The 17392-nt window shown below is 44.5% G+C and overlaps 1 protein-coding gene across 1 annotated transcript in view; it reads left to right on the top strand.

Moving 5' to 3' along the window:
- LOC126365973 (venom serine carboxypeptidase) overlaps positions 1-17392 on the top strand; it is a 138103-nt gene that overhangs the window by 13442 nt on the left and 107269 nt on the right. Inside the window, exon 2 of the mRNA XM_050008771.1 lies at positions 8749-8932. Coding sequence (XP_049864728.1) covers positions 8749-8932 — 184 coding nt within the window. The remainder of the gene's footprint in view (positions 1-8748; positions 8933-17392) is intronic.

Genomic DNA, 17392 nt, shown 5'->3' on the forward strand with positions numbered 1-17392 from the left:
CCTGCCACAATGATAACACTTAGCGTCATGACAGGGGCAGTCCTGTTGGTTGTGTTCCATGAAGCTCTGAGGACAGGATTTAATACTGCTAGTTTGCTGCCTAGACAGTGCTTTTGTTTGTCACTGCCCTGACTGAAACTTTGTGTGCTGTGGTGTGCAAACTACAAGCACACCCTATGTATCATTACTCTGAGCTGCACAAATAGTAGCAGAATCAGTCTACCACTGCACTGCCATATGAGTCTTGATGCTCTATTAATCCCAAAACCAGTTACAAACTAGATTCGGGATAGATAAGAATCTGTTTGCATGTGCAAGGATCTGATGCATTTTGAGTAATGGCATCCCTAATCATGGCATTACTATAATAATGTCCACACTCTCACTGGAATTTGTAATGGCGTGTAAGTCCTTGAAAGTCAGGCACCCACTGCTCATGTGTCTGATTTGATTGCCTGTGTAAATGAAAGAATTTGTTACATGCAGCTGTCACATTAATCTGTTCATCATAATGTTTGTCTAGTGTAGCAATTAGTCATTTATAAGGAACACTTTCAGGGTGGGCAGTCGAAAAACATTTGCTGGCTAACCGGCTAACAGAGACTCTGGTTGTTGCTAGAAAATAAGGTTGTCAGTCCCTTCCTTTAGTGTGATGTGTCGTGAAGTGAGAGTTGAACTATGTGCAGTACTCAAACCATTCCTCTCATGTAGAATCAAATGCATGGATTGGTGGTAAGGAAACAGATGCTGCTTGCTGTGTTGGTGCTGTGGGTGCTGGGGTTGGTGCTGCTGTGTTTGTGTGTGTTGCAGGCAGTCTAGGTATCATCTCCCTGGGTTGCTGCATCAGCCACACCTGAAATTTAACTGTGTGAATTACTGAAAGTTCTTGCAGAGAACTGACTGTGATGAAACACACAGCCTGTGAAAAGCAAAAGAAAACAGTCAGTTGCAGGGCAAGCAAGGCTAATTGTCCACAGTTCTACAAGAAAGAAACACAGTCAATACCATGGCCATTGCTTGTATGGTTAGAAGTAGAACCAAAGAGCAGCCAAAAGTAGTTTTCCTTGGCACCAGATATTTGTATAGTGAATGAGAAACCTTCACTGTAGACACTGGAACAAACTAGGCAATAGCCTTGTCACCACATGTTTGGTCGTCCCAGTGGTAGATCTCAGTGAGTTGGTGGGTTTCTAAGACAGAGAGCAAAATAATGAGATGTACACCTTGTGTCTGATAATTTCTTTTACTAGATTGTATGGCAGCCAGTCCAGAACACAATCCAAAGTGAGTCCTTGAGAAAGGCCAGTTCGTTATCCACAACAACAAAGGAGGCTAACTGACAACACTTCAGCTAGGCAGGCAGAACTGAACTAATATACAGACTAGACTCCAGTGCAGTGTTCTTTTACTGGCTCTGAGGTGGTGCTGGCAGTGTGAGCTGATCAGGGCATGTCTTGGAGCCAGTCGTAAATTGGCTGTGCGGTCTCATGGTTTACTGCTAACTTATAGATATGAACTGGCATGGCATGGTATAAATAGTGATGATACCACAGGTATCAAAATTTTCACTTAATTTATGTAACTAAACTGGACCCTGACAGGACACACACTGAAAAACAGAAGGAAAAAAGCTAATTAGATACTTCTGTAAGAAACACCATCATAAAAAATCAAGATTTTTGGAAACAGAAACAAACTAAAAACATCATTAAATACTGAAATAAATACAACCAAATAGCACACCTTCCTCACCTGCATTTCTCTAATCAGTGATCAATAATTGCAAAATCACCCCCCCCCCCCCCCCTCCCAAGGAACCTCTTCCCATCCATTCCCTATTTTTCAGAAGCAAGAAAACAAAAAATCCCTTTTCAAAAAAATATTACGCAACAGAAAATACTTAAAAACATAAAACTGCCACTCCCTCTCCTACCAAACCCAATGTACAAACAACCCCACCCCAATCCGAATCACCAAATATAATAAAGAAGAGAAAGCATACAACAAATAAGCCCATCCCACTCCCCACAAAAATCAACTGACAACCTTTGGCCTTGACATAAGCTACATAAAACACCTTTGTGTGATGGTCCCCTGCAGGGTTTGACCTCAATTTTCAAAATTTTCCCAAAGAGCAAGCCAATAGGAGAAGGGGACCTTACATGGTTCATATTGTCCATCATGCGCTGAGACCTCTCACATCCTTAAGTCAACGTGGATCTGCACTTCCACTCATTCTCCAGCTGTTGGGCAAGGTCACCCTCCTGGATGCGTTTTCCTCCATCCTCTGTGCGGCATCACTTTCTGCACTGTCCACAATAATGGACTTCTTTACTCATTTGCACCTGATATCCAGCACAGTAGCCAGTCCGTTGTGGTGGGGCTGTCATGTACCTTGTTGTTTGTAGCCCCCTGACCACACAGGGAGTGATCTGCTGATGCCTGTGTCATTAACTCACCACATATGCCATGAGTAGATGCCCATCACCTTGGGGAATAGGCAACGGCCATCCTGCCAGGTGGCCTTTGCTGTGGCTGGGTGGCGCCTGTGGGGAGGGCCCCTAGTCGGAGTAGGTGGCATCAGGGTGGATGACACGCTATGAAGTGTAGTATGTCATCCCTTGCTGGTGGTGAAACACCAGCAGTCTCTAAGCGGTCAAGGTCTAACTTCAGTGCTAAGAAATATGACCCCATATTGTCCCCCCCATCCTGGCCACACCATGGGAGGAATGCCAGGCTAAGGATGGCAGCGAAGCTTATTCATCCCGGTATCTCATAGGGAATCTTTCTTGTCAGCGAAATGTCAGTTTTTCATGGAACATTAACAGGACAAGTTTGGGGAGGTGGAGGGCTTATCCAAAATGTGGTCAGGGTTGGTCTTGATCAAAACGGCATCCTATGCCCAGTCACGGGGACTACTCACCTGTGACAAGCTGAGGGATATTTCTGTTTTCATCATGCCCCATAAGAGCTTAAATATGGTCCATGGTATCATATTTCACAGGGACCTTATTTTGCAGTTTGACAGTGAGTTGTGCACCAATTTAGAGCAGTGAGGTGTTCATTTTGTCCGGCGCATCCACTGGAGTCTGAGGGATAATCAGATTACCTCCGATGCCTTCATCTTGGCCTTAAAGGGGGACACATTACCCGAGAATGTCAAGGTGACGGTCTACCGTTGTGACATAAAGCCATTTATCCCTCCCTCTGATGCAGTGCTTTAAATGCTGGAAGTTTGGCTGTATGTCTTCCCACTGTACATCCAGTGTCACCTGTCAGGATTGTGGCTGTCCTTCACATCCCAATACTCAATGTGCCCCAGCCCCAGCACCTGTGTCAACTGCAGAGAACACCATTCGCCTTGCTCATCAGACTGCAGGATTCACCAGAAAGAAAGAAAAATAATGGAATAAAAGACCCTGGACCAACTGACCTACACTGAGGCTAAGAGAAAATGTGAGAAGCTACATCCTGTGCATATGACATCAACCTACGCCGCCACTGCAACAACAGTTCTACCATCTTCCATTCCGCCACATGCAGTTGGCTCTCAGAGCTGTCAGACACCACCTGCCCCTTGATGGTAGGAGAACTTCCCTTGCTGCTGCTCCTGCACAACCTACTTCAGGAGCAACACCCCCTCCCCCCCACCAACCATCGGGGACATCAGTACCCACTTCACAGCTGGAAAAGCATGTCTTCTTTGGCTCCTCTCGCCAGGAAGGGATCCTTTGAGTCACTCCCTTCCCAGGTTCCTACCAGTGGCAAAGCTGTCACCCACCAGTGGCTGAAGCAACCACAGGTAGCCGGTCATAGGGTTTCACAGTCCTCCTCAGCCCCTGACACTGAAACAGTGATGCCCTCCCAAGCAGATAAACCTAAAGAGCAGCGAGAGAAACCTAAAATGAAAAATACCCCCAAGAACCAAGGCACTGTGGTGGCACACTTACCACCACTACCTACAAGCTCTGTGTCTGAGAATGAGGTGGAGATTCTGGCGTCCGCTGAGGACCTAGATCTCACTGGGCCCTCAGACACAGTGGCTGTCGATCGCACAGGTACTCATCTGGTGTCAGCAGGTGACCCTGAGGCGTAGACTGCCTCATGGAGTGTTTCATGCCTCCCAGTCTCGTGATCATGTAATCATCCAGTGGAATTGCAGCAGTTTATTCCTCCACCTGGCTGAGCTACGGCAACTGTTAAGCTTTACACCTGCTTTGCCCTCCAGGAAACCGCGTTCCTGGCAATGCGAACCCCTGCAGCTATAAGGGATATTACAGGAACCAGAGCGACTGTAATAGTGTCTGGTGGAGTTTGCGTCTATGTCCTGAACTCAGTATGTAATGAACCTGTGCCCCTTCAAACCCCTCTTGAAGCTATGGCTGTCAGGATAAGGACAATGTGGGAAATAACTGTCTGCAATGTATATCTTCCTCCAGATGGTGCAATTCCCCTGAATATATTGACTGCACTGATTAATCAACTTCCTAAACCTTTACTACTTCTGGAAGATTTAACACTCATAACCCCTTGTGGGGTGGCGCCATGCTTACTGGCTGAGGTAGGGAGGTCAAAATTTACTGTCATATCTCTACCTCTGCCTCTTACATACAGGTGCCCCCACACAATTCAGTTTGGCACATGGAACATATTTGGCCATTGATCTCTTGTTTTGCAGTCCTGGCCATCTCCCATCCATCCACTGGAGAGCACATGACGACCTGTGTAAGTAGTGACCACTTCCCCATCTTCCTGTCACTCCTCAGTGTCATGCCCACGGACACCTACACAGATGGGCTTTAAACAAGGCAGACTGGGAAGCCTTCACCTCTGCTGTCACTGCTGAATCTCCCCCACATGGTGCCATCGATGTTGTCATTGAGCAGGTCACTACAATGATTGCAACGGAAAATGCTATCCCTTGCTCTTTAGGGTGCCTCCAGTGAAAGACATTCCCTTGGTGGTCGCAGGAAGTTGCTGAGGCAATTAAAGAGAGTCGGCGAGCTCTACAGCAACATAAGTGGCACCCTTTCTGAGAGCATCTAATAGCCTTTAAGCGGCTCCCAGCCCACTTTTACCAGCTTATAAAATGATGGAAACAGGAGTGTCGGGAGAGGTATGTCTCGACCATTGGGTGCCATACGTCACCTTTCAAAGTCTGGACAAAGATCAGACGTCTTTTTGTGTACCAGACCTCAACAGGTGTCTCTGACATTAACATCAATGGCGTGTTATCTACCGATGCAAACACGATTGCTGAGCACTTTGCTCTAGCCTCTGTGTTGAAGAACTACCCCGCAGCCTTTTGCACCCTCAAATGGTGGATGGAAAGGAAAGTCCTCTCATTCACTACATGCCACAGTGAACTCTATAACACCCCATTTACGGAGTGGGAGCTCCTCAGCGCACTTGCACATTGCCTCAACACAGCTCCTGGGCTAGATTGGATCCACAGTCATGATTTAACATCTCTCGTCTGACTACAAGTGACATCTCCTCGGCATCTTCAATCAGATCTGGTGCAATGATGTTTTTCCATCACAACGGCAGGAAGCACCATCATTCCAGTTCTCAAACCAGTCCAAACCTACTTGATGTGGATAGCTACCAGCCTATCAGCCTCACCAACTTTCTTTGTAAGTTACTGGCACGTGTGGTGTGTTGGCAGTTGGGTTGGATCCTCGAGTCACGTGACCTACTGGCTCCAAGTCAGGGTGGCTTCCACGAGGGTCGTTCTACCACTGATGATCTTGTTCCTCAATTCTGCCATTTAAACAGCCTTTTCCAGACGCCAACGTATGGTTGCCGCCTTTTTTTGACTTACGTAAAGCATACGACATGACCTGGCGACATCATATCCTTGCCACATACAACGTCGCTCCATGCTTTCCATACCCAAATTGGTGCCTCCCATAGTACCCCCCATATTCAGGAGAATGGTGTTCTGTAGTGCTCCGTATTGAGTGTCTCTCTATTTTTAGTGGCTATTAACGGTCTAGCAGCAGCTGTAGGGACATCGGTCTCACCTTCTCTGTATGTGGATGACTTCTGCATTTCGTACTGCTCCTCCAGCAGTGGTGGTGCTGAGCAGAGCCTACATGGAGCCATTCACAAGGTACAGTCACTGGCTCTAGCCCACAGCTTCCAGTTTTCAGCCATGAAGTCATGTGTCATGCATTTCTGTCAGAATTGTACCATTCATCCAGAACCAGAACTTTCCCTTAATGACTGTCCAGTCACTGTAGTGGAGACATCGATTCTTAGGACTGGTTTTCGACACCTGATTGACTTGGCTACCTCACCTTCAACTTAAGCGGAAGTGCTGGAAGCACCTCAATGCCCTCTGCTGCCTGAGCAACACCAACTGGGGTGCAGATCGCTCTACACTACTGCAACTCTACGGAGCCCTTGTTCAATCCTGCCTTGACTAAGGGAGTCTGGTTTACGGTTTGACGGTGCCCTCAGTGTTGCGTTTACTGAACCCAGTGCAGCACTGTTGCATTCGCCTAGCGATGGGAGCTTTTAGAATGAGTCTGGTGACCAAAGTCCTGGTGGAGGCTGGAGTCCCTCCATTGAAGATTAGGCATGCACAACTGCTCACAAGTTATGTTGCTCCCATTTGTAGTTCTCCTGCACATCCAAATTACCATCTCCTTTTCCCAACCATGGCGGTGCATCTCCCACATTGGCGGCCCGGGTCAGGGCTTACAATTGTGGTTCGCATCCGGTCCCATCTGTCTGAACTGGAGTCCTTCCCGTTACCACCTCTCCTCGAGGTCCATTCATGTACACCTCCATGGTGTGTACCTAGGCTGCAGATTCTTCTGGGCCTTTCACATGGCCCTAAGGACTCGATCAACCCTGCGGCTCTCCAGTGTCACTTCCTCTTGATTCTTGACATGTACTGGGGCCATGAAGTGGTTTACACCGCTGGCTCGTTGGCTGATGGTCACATAGGTTTTGCGAATGTTCGTGGAGGACATAGTGAACAGCACTCCTTGCCAGATGGCTGCAGTTGTTTTCACTGCAGAGCTGGCAGACATATCTCGTGCTCTTGAGCACATCCACTCTTGCCCTGGCGAGTCATTTCTCCTTTGTACTGACTCGTTGAGCACCCTACAAGCTATCAACCAGTGCTACCCTCGCCATCCTTTGGTAGCGAACATACAAGAGTCCATCTATGCCCTGGAACAGTCCAGTCATTCAATGGTGTTTGTGTGGACCTCAAGACATGTCGGAATCCCAGGCAATGAACTTGCCGATAGGCTGGCTAAGCAGGCTATGCAGAAACTGCTTCTGTAGATGGGCATCTTGAAAACTGATGTGCATTCTGTCTTACGCTGCAGGGTTTTTCGGCTTTGGGAGACCGAATAGTATAACAGTACACACAACAAGCTGTGTGTCATTAAGGAGACTATGAATGTGTGGAAGTCTTCCAAGTGGTCCTCTCGCAGGTAATAAGTTGCCCTCTGCTGGCTCTACATTGGCCATATGTGGCTAACGCACGGTTATCTCCTCTTTCGTGAGGACCCATCTCGGTGTCGCTGTGCCTCACCAGCCTTTAAACAGTGGCTTCCCACACAAAGTACTCACTGCTTTCCTCCCTGTTTCACACTTCACCTTCATAGACTGAAATTCATGAATGTTTGTCTGACCAAGTGACTGTTCGACTGACTGACAACTACACATAAACACTTGTCTCATGAGCACAAAAGCATACAGAAGACTATAACAAAAATAGGTCATAAAAACAATTTTGCATATCATAAGTCGCCATTTTTCAAACGACATTCCTCCTAATTGATCCTCACAGTTTGTCTTCTCTACAGCCCCACATAAAGCTGTCACTGATGTGGAAAGAAGCAACAAATCACATATTCTTGCCCTACTCGTGGTGTTTCACATAATCAGAAAAAACTGCATAGGAAATAAATGGTAGATATGTTCCTCATTTCTTAATAAAACATTTGACTATTAAATTTCACCACGGGATCAATATTGACAATTAGTACAAGAAGTAGAATGATCTTGAAACCTACGTTACAAATAACAACACAACTGACTTGCTGGATTTAGAAATTTATCACCTTCTTCATAATGCCGCACACGCACACGCACACACACTGTGCATCTATGGCATCAGAAGCCATATCATTACGTATGTCAAGAGTAATCTCAGTATCAAAAGTACATTTGATCCAATAAGCTTTTAAAATGAACAGAAATATTGTTCTCATTCACCACATACACTTCTACTGACTCTTTGAATTGCCTTACTTTTTCTTTCATTAGGTACTAAAGGCCCTAAAGTATCCCAGTAAATGGTAAATGTTGGTTGCATTATGCCCTTCTACACCAATAAACTGAATTACTTACCATAATTCAGATGCTGGAGAACAGTTTGTTTTATAGATTATTTGAAATCCCGGACACATATGGAATGCAACAGTGGTATGAGAAACTTTGGCTACTCGCTCACATAGGATCTGTGCGTGCTACTACACAAGTCGAGGCTGATGATAAAATATGTTTCCCAATCAGTTACCCCTTCCTTTTGAAATGTTTCATACTTTTGTAAATTTAATTTTTATGGTGTACATAGCAAAACAAATATTTCACTTCATATGCTTCCACGATAATGTACACTATTTAGGTAATCTCTTCTTTACCAGAATGCTTTGATATGTCAGCTTCTCACCTTGTGACTAATTCTCACAGTCAGTGGTAACTTTCCATGATTTGTTTCAGACCAATTCTGTAACTGCACCAGTGATCCTTTGGTTACAAGGAGGGCCAGGAGCTTCATCACTTTTTGGTCTCTTTACTGAAAATGGACCATTTTCGATCACTCGATGGAACTTCCTGAGGAGAAGGAAATATTCTTGGACTAAAACTCATTCTGTCATATACATTGACAATCCAGTTGGGACAGGTAATCTGTGACTTCTTGAACCAAAACACTATTTAAGTCAGCATAAGGACATACAGGAAATAGTAATATACATATGAAAAAAGAGTGTGTGTGTGTGTGTGTGTGTGTGTGTGTGTGTGTGTGTGTGTGTGTGTCTCTCCTGCGCGCGCACACCTGTGGAACGGCAGGGCGGTAGGTTGACAAAGGAGTAATTATAACTCCTTTCCTGAGTTTTTTATCTCCCAAAGACACATCTGGGGGAACCAGACTAAGGTCACAGGTGACTCATATTTAATGAGTAGTGTAACTTCAGAACAATTTTGTTGTCCAAAAACTGCATCAAACTTGGTGCTGTGATTCTCTGTGCTGTGTTTCTCCCAGGGGGGTTCACAATTCTTTTGTGAGTTCATACGTGGCACACATGGAGCCCTGACACCCAAGGGGCCTCGCTGTTCTTTGGTGGGTTTGTGCTTGACTGTCATAGAGTCCCAGCCTTCGCAGCATCTTTCCCTTCCATGCTGCATGTTTCTCCTCTTGCTGTTCTTTTTCCCATCCCTTTGGGAACGTGTGTGAGATGTTTTGGAAATGTGTTCTGCACATTCAGTAGCCAACATCAGAACAGTCTCTCCACTGTTTTTCATTCCTCCTTCGTGCCTCCTTAGTGCCCACATGCACTCTTTCTCACTTTTGACAATGTGGTGCTTCCATCAAAGATCAAAGCAGGTTATGAAGTTATCACAGTCAGATCATACATTCCTAACCCAATGCACTGCTATGAGTGACATCTTTACAACCACACTCGAGTGTCCTGTCACCGCCCAGCAAAATTAGTCAACTGTGGTAGGGATGTTCACAAAGGCATTTGTCCACCTCATTTTCCCTGCTATGTCAACTGCATTAGTGACCATGCTGCTTCCCCCTGAAATTTATTTATTTATTTTATTTATTTATTTAACCTGGCAAGATTAGGGCCATCAGGCCCTCTCTTACATCTAACCAGGCATTCTACTTATTTTACAGTCATATGTTTTAGTAGGCATGTTAAACTACATCTAATACAAAATGTGAGATAAACAATTAGAAAGGTACACCTCGAAAAATACATTATTGAAGAGAAAGATTTAAGATAGGAGTGCTGGCGGCAGGGAGTATGAGGGAGACTCATGGTGAAGGGAGGAGAAGAATAGACATGATGAAACATAATTAAGGAAAATATAAAGGAAAAGGAGACTGCGTGGCTAATAGAGATAGATGAAGAGGAAGGCATCTCAGGAGCAAGATAGGAGTCGCTAGCTTTGCTATTTGACAGTTGAGGATTGGCCTTGCACATTAATTTTGTGGAGAATTTTATGCGGATGTTAGTAGGAAATGCTTCAACTTCTTCTTAAAAGCAACAGGAGATTGAATTTTCCTCAAGGTAAGGGACAGTTTGTTCCAGAGGCGGACAGCGGCAACTGAGAAGGAGTTTGCAAAAGTTTTTGTTTTGTGAGTGGGCACACTTAGGATACCAGATAAGAGTGACCTCGTATTTCGATTATGATGGCATGACAGGTTTTTAATCTCTGAAGCTAGGTACTGGGGTGCTTGCGCGATGAGGAGTTGGTGAAGTAGACATAGTGTGTGGTAGTCATGCAGTTTGTCCGGCCGCAGCCACCCTGGCTCGGAATATGAAGCACTAACATGATCATATCGGCGAATGTTGCAGGTGTAACGCACACAGGCATTCATGGTTAGCTCTAGCCGTCTTTTGTTTTCACTACTCATGCCTTGTTCAATCACATCACAATAGTGGAGGTTCGGTAGAACGAGTGCTTGCACGAGCTGGCGTTTCAAGTCCTGTGGGAATATGTTCCGAAACTTTTTGAGAGCATAGAGACAAGCAGACGTCTTTCGGCACACTGCGACTGTATTCTCCACCCAGTTGAGATGCTCATCCAAAGTTACACCCAAGTTCTTCACTGTTTTCTGATATGGTATTGGAGTACCTTCGAGCAGAATAGGAGGTAGCCGTTCGCGGAAATCTGAACTTATTAATTTCTGATGGGCTATTAAGATTACTTGCGTCTTTTTTGCATTTAATTTAAGCCCCAGGTTTTTCGCCCATGTCACTACTGAAGACAGATCATCATTCATCAGAGCGATTGCAGTGTTTACGTCTTCAGGTCTGACGCTTAGGTAGAGCTGGAGGTCGTCGGCATAGAAATGATGTTTACAGGAGGACAAAACCGACGAAATATCGTTGACATATAAAGAAAACAAAAGTGGTCCTAAGACTGATCCTTGTGGCGCTCCCGAAGAAACATGTTTCCAGGAAGATTTTTCATTTGCGCAGACAACACATTGCTGTCTGTCTTTTAAGTAGCTTTCAAACCATCTCATTGCACTATCAGAGAAATTAAGCTGTTGCATTTTTCTGAGTAATATGTCAAAGTTAAGTGTCAAAAGCTTTGCTGAAGTCCAGTAGCGTCAATATTGTTGCCTTTCGATTGTCGATGGCATATTTCAGGTCATCAGTTACTTTAATTAGAACAGTGTTCGTGCTGTGATGTTTACGGAAACCGGATTGAAATTTGTCATATAGACTGAATTCATGCAAGTGTTCAGTGATTTGGTCATGAACAATATATTTCAGTGCTTTGGAAACAGCAGGCAGTATGCTAATTGGTCGGTAATCACTAGGCAGTTGTGGATTTTCGATCTTAGGGATGGGTCGAATTATGCCTCTTTTCCATGCAGTGGGGTATATTCCGTTCACGAGGGAAAAATTAAATATGTCAGTTAAGACAGGTACTAAGATATCGGCAACATTCTTAATCATGGTTATACCGATACTGTTGTTGCCTATTGCATCAGAAGAGATTCTCATTATTACTTTTCTTGCCGTATTTGATGTTACAATGTTGTAGATGGAAGGTATCATTGTTAGTTATCCTGTTTGGGGATTCTTGTGGACGGTAATTATCAGCTGTGCTGGTATTCAGAGGTGCAGAGAATAATTCATTTAATTCGTTAGCTGACACATGAAAAGTAGTTTCCGATTTTGCCTTTCCGACCCCCAAGCTACGGAGATTCTTCCATAGAGTCGTGGGTGTCAGATCGCTGCATACAAGGGAGCGAGCATGCCTGATTTTGGCATTGCGAATGCATTGTTTCACTCTGTTCCGTAGCTTTCTATATTCTTCAAAACGTTCGGGTTTCGGATCTGCCTTGAAACGCCTGTGAGCAGCATCCCTATTAGTCATCATATAATGTAATTCAGCTGTCAGCCATGGAGCAGGAGATTTTCTTACACGGACTGTGCGCACAGGTGCATGTTTGTCATAGAGGGCAGTGAGTTTATCACCAAGTTCATTAATTTTGCCGTCAATTGTAGGTTCTCTGATTATTTGATGCCATGAGATTTCTGAGCAATCGGCTGTTAGAGCGTCAAGGTCAATACGTTTCATGTTCCTACAAGTTATGTAACGCGATTTGATCCTTGGGGGCTGCACAGAGTAGGCCAGGAATATTACATAATGTGCTGAGAGGCCAGGGGCCGATGATTGACCAACATCTCTTACTTTGTCAGTCTGTTTCGTTGCGATCACGTCTATAAGAGTATCTTAATTTTATCCATTGTTTACCAGTGTTTCGTCCGCGACTGTTTTACTTTCGTAAAATAAAGAACAAACCGCCTTCAGTCACAAGTTGCATTTATTTATTGCACTATGCATTTCGAGCCCTGGAGGCTCATCTTCAGGTGCTTTTTAGTGATTTACTTCATGTGTTTTAGTTGTTTGCAGTTAACATTGTATACTGTCTGCTTCTGTTGTCCAGTTGGTATACACAATACACATCTTTAATTTTACGGTACATACTGGTATATATAGATAGTCACACACTTTTTTGTACATTGTACATTGTACATTGTACATTCTGCTAACACAATGTACAAAAAAGTGTGTGACTATCTATATATACCAGTATGTACCGTAAAATTAAAGATGTGTATTGTGTATACCAACTGGACAACAGAAGCAGACAGTATACAATGTTAACTGCAAACAACTAAAACACATGAAGTAAATCACTAAAAAGCACCTGAAGATGAGCCTCCAGGGCTCGAAATGCATAGTGCAATAAATAAATGCAACTTGTGACTGAAGGCGGTTTGTTCTTTATTTTATATAAGAGTATGACTGTACGCCGTATGGTGTGTAGGTTGTAATTGAAGAATATTCATTCTATTGCAACTAAACAATCTTCTTAGGTTTATTGCGGAGGGAGTGTCTCTTAGCAGGTCTATGTTCAAGTCGCCCATTACGATGACATGTTCGTATTGACACTGAAGTGAATGTAATTCCGACTGGAAGGAACTCATTGAGCTTATTTTTGGCGACTTGTACACGACGCCAGTCAAGAATTTCCGACTTTGTATATTTATTTCAATGAACATGAATTCAGCCTCTTTTTCTTCAGCAGGATTTGTCGTACATAAGGCTTTCGCTTTGAGATCTGTTCGTATAAATGTGCCGACCCCGCCACCTCGCTTTTTTGATCTGTCTGCCCTAAGAAATGTGTACCCTGGGAGATGAATAGATGCATAGGATATGTGTGGTTTCAACCACGTTTTGGATAAGAGGATTACGTGGTAGTTTAGTTTGGTGGAAGAGGAGGCTAAGTTCTTCGTAATGCGCAGGTAAAGACTGAATGTTGCAGTGAGCTGCTAAAAGCTCGGACGCGTTCCGCTGAGCAGCCTGGAGTAGGGTGGCAGACTGGTTTGTCCCTTTGTTAGGCACTACCTGCCGCGAGGGGCACTGGCCGGTGTTTCCGCCAAGTGACATATTACAGGGGTGTCCGAGATTTTGCGCGCCCTGTTTGTGACTCCGTGAGAGCCGAAAGAAAAGCGACTGCAAGAGATTTCCTGAGGTTGCGGGAGTATAGAAAATGGATTAGTGCTATTCGGTGCAGGGAGAATATGACCAAAATGGTGACGGCTGTGTGTCACTGAGTATCCTATGTCGTAAGAGGAAAAATGTAATTAGAGTATTTGAAACAGCTTAGGGTGGAAATAAGGGAAAGAGGAGTGATTTAAGAGGCCGATGCTGCCAGCAGAGAGAAGTAAGCTTAATATTTAATAGAGTATCGTAGGAAGCTAGAATTAAATTGAAATTTACTAGAGTGATACTGGTAGCGATTATTGTAGGAAGCTACAATTAGATTTAAATTTGCTAAAGTGATACTGATAGTGATTTTTGTTATGAACAATTTAAACCGAAGAGATGGTTGACTAATGAATTAAAGGAGAGACTAATAATTGCAATAGAACTATTACAGAATGGAAGAGAATAAACTGAGAAAATGAAAAAAGTATTAGCAGTAGCTAAAACTAAGCAATGGCTACAGCTAAAGACACAAAAAATAGTAAAAAGTTAATACTGTTACAAAAACAATTAGTTGAAGGTACAAATAATTAAAAAGTTAATACAGTTACAAAAACAATTAGTTGAAGGTACAAATAATTAAAAAGTTAATACAATTACAAGACTATATCTGAGTATAGGACTGTTAAAATTTGCAAATGGTGTTAAGTTTGACTTTTGGCTCGAGTAGGTTCACTTAATACTATTTAGTTCTGTCATGTTTGTGACTGTCTTCTTTCCAGCTGCAGTCTTAATGATTACTCTGCCATCCTGAGTCCACACATTCTGAAGACCGAAATGGGATATGACACTGTTTAAAATCTTTAGCCGCTCGTATGTCAGATCTTCCCTTATTGTAATCCCTGTCCTTGCTAACTTCTCCTTCTTCTGGGTAAAGATCTCAGCCCTTTTTCGGTACGACACAAATTTAATTATTATTGGACGAGGTTTGGTAGCACCTGGTAGTTTTCGTCCCACCCGGTGGCTCCTGTCAATGTCTGCCTTGGTCACTTCGACACCTAATTTTTCAGGCGCAACCTGTATAAGCAGGTTGTCCGTGTCTTCTTCTTTATTTTCTGCTACTCGAAACAGTCGTACACTATTTCGCCTTTGGTACTGTTCTAGCTCGTCTGTGGCGGCAGATAGTTTCACTTCCAACTCTCGTGCCTTTTTCTCGTATTCAGACACAGACTTTTTTAGTGCTGTAATTTCGGCAGTATTGGCCTCAACAGTTTCACGCATTTTGGCCAATACTGCTGCCGTTACAGTATCTGATATGGTGCCTGCTATCAGATCGAGATTGTTTTTATCGCGAAGCACAGCGTATACCTCAGAGCGGACCAGCTCCACTATACCGGGAGCCGCGACCGCACCTTCCGAAGGAGCAGGCCCGCCGCACCTGCTGCTTCCCCGCTGCTGGACGCGCTGCTGTTGATTCTTCTGTTTACCATTTTCTCGCTGATATTGGCGGAGCACAGAAAAAAATAGCACTACTGCACAGAACACTGTTGTTTACACGATTTCCACTTGTACTAGACAACACCACCTGCGAGAACACCTTCGAATTTGACTAAATTTCGTGAGCCGAACTTAACACGTGTTACACTGCAGCCGCCATGAGCTGTCTCAAAATTGTCCTGTATATATCGATGAGTGGGCTATCCAGGGGGTGAAGGAAAAAGCACCTTACCCAGTTGCTTGGATGTTGTTGGCTAGTCAGAAACCTTGCGTTCTAGCATCCCGTATTTACAGTACTGTTCTTGCTGCTTCCCACTCCGCGAGGGACATGGCCATGCAGACATGCAACCACATATTCAGCATTCCAGTTGTAAAATCGCCCAGTGTCATGGTAGCAGCCCTGTCTACTCCTCCAGCTGTGCAACAAGACACCAAACTTTCATCTCATGGGGCGAAGTCAGCTCCTATACAACCAGCAGGCTGGAAAGGACAACAGGAATACTCCCACAAAGACTTCCTACGTCTGTCCAGCCAACTAACATCAGAATCTCTCTCTCTGCCAACTACTGAGGCTCCAAAAAGTCAAACAAAGGCAAACCATCTTCTCCTTTGCCGACTTGGAGATCCTCTTCAAAGGTGTCGCCATGTGATATCCTCACATGGCCAACGTCCATGTTTCGGTGCGCACTGCAAACCATTTCTTTGTCCTGGACTCCACAGGCCAACAGAAGGAGAACGCAGATGCCTCTGAAGATCTTCTAATAATTTCCGGGTATGCAGCCGGATCCCGTCGACGGGATCCGGCTGCATACCCGGAAATTATTAGAACAACAAATACGCCGGGAAAATTTCAGAAGTCACGCCTCTGTAGATCTCATGGAGCAGGATCCTTCAGCCTCTGTGCCCTGTAGCAGTGAGTATTCGAAGGCTGGCACTCGCCAGATGCAAAGGTGACAATCTTTCATTTTTTCCCTCCTCCCCTTTCCTCATTGTGACTCACCTCCAATGAAACATTCACAGTCTTTGATCCAACAAAGAAGGCTTATGGTGGCTCTTAGAATTGCAGCATCTGCTTGTTCTCTGCCTCCAGCAAACAAAATTGCATCCTCATGACTGTTTTGAGCTCACACAATTCTTCCTAGTCTGCTTAGACCTTCTGCCAGAGGATGGTAATACTTGTCTTGAGGGAGTCGTGCTGCTCATCTGGGATGACATTCATAGTCAACCCATCTCTCTGACTACCCAGCTTCAAGCTGTTGCAGTTCGTTTTTTCCTTCTTCACTTGACTCTTTCCCTTTGTACTGTTTGCATCCCTCCATCATTGGGTGTCGCCAGGACAGACCTCCTCCAGTTTACTGGGCAACACTCTCACCCCTTTCTACTGCTCAGTGTTTTTAATGTGCACCATTCCCTTTGGGGTTCTCCCAGAACCTGTCACAGATGTGCCCTTTTGGCTGATGTTCAGTCAATTTAACCTGATCTGCTTTAACACGGGAGCACTTGTGCTCCTTTCAGACTCCATGCACACTTGTTCCCACTTGGATCTCTTCCTCTGCACTGCCCAGGTTGCCTATCATCTTGTGTAGTCCTTTCTCTCTGACACATACTCAAGTGACCATTTCCCATGAGCTATCCATTTACTGAATCATATCCCACCTATGTGCACACCCAAATGACAGCTTTCTAAGGCCAACTGGTGGCTTTCATCCTCTCTGGCAACCTTTGAAGAAAAAGATTTCCCCAGTTGTGATGACCAGGTGGAATATCACACAAATGTTATCCTTAATGCTGCAGAACATTCCATTCCTCATACTTCCTCTTTACCACGCCATCTCCCAGTCCCTTGGTGGACTGAGGCATGCCATGATGCAATTTGTGCATGCAGATGTACCCTGTGCATTTTTAACAATCATCCTACAATGGCTAACTGCACTCATAATAAACCTATGTGTGCAAAGTGTTGTCACATTCTTCAGGCTAGCAAAAAAGATAGCTGGATTTCATTCACTTCCTCTGTCTTGTGGGCCAATCTCCAATGGCTCTCAGGGGACCAAGATCCATTCACCAGTTTCCACCCTGACAGTGGCAGACAGTGTCATCATGGATTCTATTGCTATCTCCA

This window comes from Schistocerca gregaria, chromosome 4 (genome assembly GCF_023897955.1).
Source record: "Schistocerca gregaria isolate iqSchGreg1 chromosome 4, iqSchGreg1.2, whole genome shotgun sequence".
Classification (NCBI taxonomy): domain Eukaryota; kingdom Metazoa; phylum Arthropoda; class Insecta; order Orthoptera; family Acrididae; genus Schistocerca; species Schistocerca gregaria.